At 38.3% G+C, this 5,326-nt stretch overlaps 1 protein-coding gene across 1 annotated transcript; it reads left to right on the top strand.

Annotated features, from left to right (window-relative positions):
* Positions 1-3,809: 3,809 nt before the first annotated feature.
* Positions 3,810-5,320, top strand: LOC118333820 (protocadherin gamma-C5; the record flags this gene model as incomplete). The annotated part of the gene is made up of 1 exon (XM_035669609.1): positions 3,810-5,320. A coding segment is annotated over exon 1 (1,353 nt), but the record flags the coding sequence as incomplete, so codon positions are not given.
* Between the last annotated feature and the right edge of the window lie 6 nt (positions 5,321-5,326).

Consider the following 5,326-nt stretch of genomic DNA (forward strand, 5'->3'; position numbering starts at 1 on the left):
CCTCTCCAGCCACGCAGAGGCCAAATCAGTGTACATAATTTGTCTGACAATATTGAGGGTGTGTGTGTGTGTGTGTGTGTGTGTAGCCAGGGCTCAGGTCTTGCTCTGGGGGTGAAGGGGCTCTCCAGAGAGAGTGGAGGACCCTCGCTGTCAGACAGGAATCTGAAGAGACCTCCCAGTAGTCCTCAGTGGTGAGACCTGCAGCTCCGTTTATTCACAACCGTCTGCAGTAGAGGGAGGCTGAGGGAGCAACAATCTTCACATCATTTTATTTCAGATTTATATGAACATGATTTGGTGATATGGGGGATACTTGGGAAAATGGCTACCAAGCCACATAACTCTTATATAACACTGACAATACTACAATATAATGACTTTTAAATTTGGTGTGATGCATAAAAACAGTATTTACTTAACTGAAATTAGTTAGTATGTTTAAATGTATTAATGAATTTTTACAATAATGATGTACAATATGAGATATATTTATGATAAAAAAAAAAAACAGACACCTTAGAAAATAGCATTTTTTTTCCTTACTTACAACTTTGTTGTAAGGAAAAGACTAAATTCCAAAAATACACTATCACTTTCATGTAGGAAATGTGTGGAGCAGTGGTGCATGGGGAGTAGATGATAGTAAGTAGAGGTGAGGAGAGTAATGGTGGAGGAGTGGGAGGTTGTATCAGATTTATCAGGTTAGTAGTAACTGTAAGCCAGCAAATATTCCAAAAATGAGACATTCCAGAAAAAAAGGACTGCTGAATGTTTATAAAATTCAAGCATGTGATTGATGGTGTTAACTTATGCTCAGCCAGTGTCAATTAAAATGATGCACTGCCATCTAGTGGCAAGACTGCAACATGAAGCACACAAGAAGGACTAATGTAAACCAACAGATTCTGATAGATAAAGGTTTCAGTCTGCAAAAGACAAAGACACGCTACAGTATTATGATAAAAAATGCTTCAGGTAAGTGACACACTGAAATGTATCTTAAGGTACAGGACTTTTGTATGACATTTAAAATAAATATTAAATTGTTGAAATCAAAACTTTTAAAATGTTTTAAATGCAGCTAGAAAAAATATATTATTTCTAGCTGCAGATTGAGAGGTATAGTATAAGGTTCATAATTATGTTCACGAACCGTTAAATAAAACAGTTTATTTTATATTTATAGAATGTACTGTTCTAAAAGTTAGTGATTTGTATTATATCAGATGCATTTTATCCTAAAAACTCAACAAAGAAGATTAAAATTATCATTAAAACTGCGCTAATCGCTTATGTTATACTAACAAAGAATCATATAAAGTTAGCTCCTCCAGTGACAGGCATGAGGCAAGAGGTCTTGATTAAAATACAGGGCTTTATTGCTGGTCAACCCGTGAGAACGGGTTTAAAGAAAGAAAAAATAAATTAACAAAAATAATGCTGTATGTCTCATACATCTTGTGCTATAACCAAGCATATATACAGCTAGACACTTTACAGTTTGATTGAATAAACCGAAAATGACACATGTAAACACAATAATCAATTACACCTTCACAGCAGATAAACAGCCAACAAACCTCATTGCTGCTTATCACGAAGAGGTGCTAAACATCCTTTGAAATCTCCCGTCTCTTCTTCTATTTTTCCTTCATTAACTTATGTAATTATGACAACAACAGTGGAAACGGCATTCTCTTTCGCGGGAAAGTTTTCTCGGTGCGTCTCTAAAAGGCGCTCGGGTGAAACACTCGGGCGGAACAAATAATTAATTCCGTAAGGAATTATGCCTGTATGTAATTATTCAATGCCTGTCACTGGAAGAGCTTCATGTGTTGTTGCTAATTTGACCAGTTTAAACATCAACTTTGAGGACAAAATGTCACTTGCTGTCTGATATGGTCCCACCCACTGACAGGTGTCATGATAACCAGATAATCAGTGTTATTCACTTCACCTGTCAGTGGTCGTAATGTTATGGCTGATCAGTGTATTTTGCTATATAATAAAAGCATACAATTAATTTATAAATTGCTTATTTCCTTTTTTTTTTAATTTCTTTGCTTTGAATGTTACTTTAAGGTTGTCAGTCAACCTTGGGCCTCTTCAAGATATCAGGACAAGATGAAGGCATCCACAAGCAGCGATGATGGCCCAGACAGCAGATGAAGCAGCTCCACGTTGTCAAAAATCAGCCTGCATACAAGTGTGCAGTTATCATGTAGTCCTAAATGTTCCTGTTTCACTGCCCATCATATCAGACCAGGCTACATAAACAACCCTTTGAAATAACTACAATAAACATTCCTTAAGTAAATTGTTTCTTTATTTTATTTTGTTACTTCAATTTCAAAACAATACACTTTTGACATTTTTACAGCACATACACATCAGCTTTAACCACACTTCAAACTTCTAGCCAGATCAGTAGCTGTGCATGTTGCACCTCCTTACAAACAACCATACTACACATCATCAGACACAGCGTTAAAGCCTCACTGCTTTTGCTTTACCACATGTCTTAAAGCAAAAATAACACCATTCAACTACATTGCAACAAAATCTTAACGCTAACCAGCTAGCTTCAGGTAGCTAACTGACCAGCCACTCTACTGCTCAGCGGGTTTCTCTCTCTGACGTTTCTTATTTGACTCTCAAACACCTGTCTGCGTTGGGTGCTCTCCGCCTGCGAGGCGTTCAGGGAACATCTGTAAATTGGGGCTACAGAAAAGAACCTGTTATAATCTGTTACAATTGCCTATCCTGCAAAGGGGTTTGGAAAAACTTAACAGTAACACATTATAATATATGATTCAATACAATAACCCTGCAGGCAATAATTAAATATTTTTTTTAACTTATAATATTCACTTTTTGTGTCCACAGTCTGATTAAGCTCTATAACATTTTTTTTTAATCCTGTGGTGTTATTGGATTGCACTGGGCTATATTGTAGGTGTACCCTTTAGTTTTGCCACTTTAGCTAAAAATGCCCCAAATAACATGTGTAAACTATTCACTACCTTGTCCACCTTGGGCATATGATAGTTCTGTCTTCTTTAAAAATGGCAACTACTGCTGGGACGATGTATTCTCATCTTACACATGTTCATGATTTCATAATGTACTGTAGCTATATATGAGTGATGTAAAATATAATATAATAATATTTTATCATATCATATCAAATATTTTGCCAGGAGCATTGATAACAATCCCCCTAATAGAAAAAAACCCAATCTAATGTGAATATAAACTGAACTAAGTGAGAGGAACTGAAGATGAGTGTGAGGGTCTGTAAACTAGGCTCACACTATCTGTAAGGTGACAAAGAAACATAATTCATTTTAGGATCCCTCAGAACACATAGTAAATGACAAGGTTTTCCTACACTTCAGAAATATAGCAGCATATTATTCAACCCATGGCAACATTATAGAATACAGTGCACAAGCATTGCAAATTGACCCCAGACTTCTGTCAAGTATGTTCTTTGGCTCAATGAATTTAAACATACTACCTAATTATCCAATCATTTTACATGTGTCACATATTTGGAAGCATCTCTCATCAGGAAGTGAGTTTCCTCTAACAGGCACTCACTGCTATCTCAAATGTCAACAACATCCCTAGGATGCTATCCTAGTAAAAATGTTCAACCTATAGAGACTAATACAGACCTCCTGCTACATGTCACTGTCCTGTGAAAACGAATTGTTACTGCACTATGTGTTGTCTCTGTCACACGGTGTCACTGTTGACCACTAATACATAATGCATCTCTCTCCTCTAGTCATGACACACCCATTTGCAAAGGGTGTATGACACAGCTTTCTGGAAGACGTCCTTTTTATTTTTAAGTTAACAACACGACCCTCAGATATGTCCTCAGAGATTTAGTCCGATCTTAAAAATCAACAAAAACACGTTTTTAGAATCTGGAGTTTTGTTTCCTGCAGACGAAAGGATGGATCTGTGGGCCACTGTCTTTGTCTTGTGTGCAGTATGGCCCAGCGCTTTGTCTGTGACACGGTACTCCATAGCCGAGGAGATGGAGAGGGGCTCTGTTGTGGCTAATCTCGCTGCGGATTTGGGACTTGAGCTTGGAGGTTTGGCACAACGAGAGGTAAAACTTGATATCTTCCATAACAAGAAATATCTAGATGTGAATAAAAAGACAGGGGAGTTGTATGTTGTTGAAAAGATGGACAGGGAATATCTTTGTCCGACGAAAACAACATCCTGTTTTCTAAAGCTTGATGTTATCATAGAAAGCCCCTTACGTATCTTCAACATTGAACTTGGAATAACGGACATAAATGATAACGCTCCACATTTTCGACGAGACCGAGTAGAGCTTGACGTTTCAGAATCGGCAACACCAGGAGAGAGATTCTCCCTGCCTAATGCTGTGGATCCAGATGTTGGTATAAATACAATTAAAACATACAAACTCAGTGTCAGTGAACATTTCACCATTGAGATCCAGACGGGCAGTGATGGGACCCAGTATGTTGATTTGGTGTTGACCAAGTCTTTAGACAGAGAGGAGAATGCTGTTCATAATTTAATACTGACTGCTGTGGACGGCGGGGTCCCTGTGCGCTCCGGCACTGCCAATATTATTGTTAGAGTGCAGGATACAAACGACAATCCTCCTCGGTTTGACAAGCAGACTTACTCAGTTAATATGACAGAAAATTCCCCGATAGGAACCGTAGTGACGAGGCTTAACGCTACAGATATTGACGAAGGTCTGAATTCAGAGATAGTGTACTCATTCACCCTTTATACTTCCGAAAAAACCCAAGATGTCTTTGCATTAAATCCTAAAACAGGGGAAATTACCGTGAAGGGTACTATTGACTATGAAGACATGAAATTGTATGAGATGCACATTGAGGCCAGAGACAAAGGCACACACCCCTTACTGGGGCAGTGTAAAGTAGTCGTCCACGTGATGGATATGAATGACAATTATCCAGAAATTACCATACAGTCTGTTAAAAACACAGCGGACGAAAACATTCCAGTAGGAAGTGTCATTGCACTGGTAGGCATAAGCGACAGAGACACTGGCGATAATGGAAAAGTGAGCTTGTCCATAAATGAAAACCTGCCTTTTATTCTCAATAAGTCGTCAGATGGACCGATGCATTACAAGCTCATAGTGTCTGAACCCTTGGACCGGGAATCAGTGCCTGAATATGACATCACACTCATTGTGACAGATGCAGGGACGCCTCCCTTATCTGATAATGAAACTATACATCTGCATCTATTGGATGTTAATGACAATGTTCCACAGTTCCCTCTGTCATTTTAT

Source organism: Morone saxatilis, unplaced genomic scaffold (assembly GCF_004916995.1).
Source record: "Morone saxatilis isolate NCDOM2014 unplaced genomic scaffold, NCSU_SB_2.0 Contig22, whole genome shotgun sequence".
NCBI classification, from domain to species: Eukaryota; Metazoa; Chordata; class Actinopteri; family Moronidae; genus Morone; species Morone saxatilis.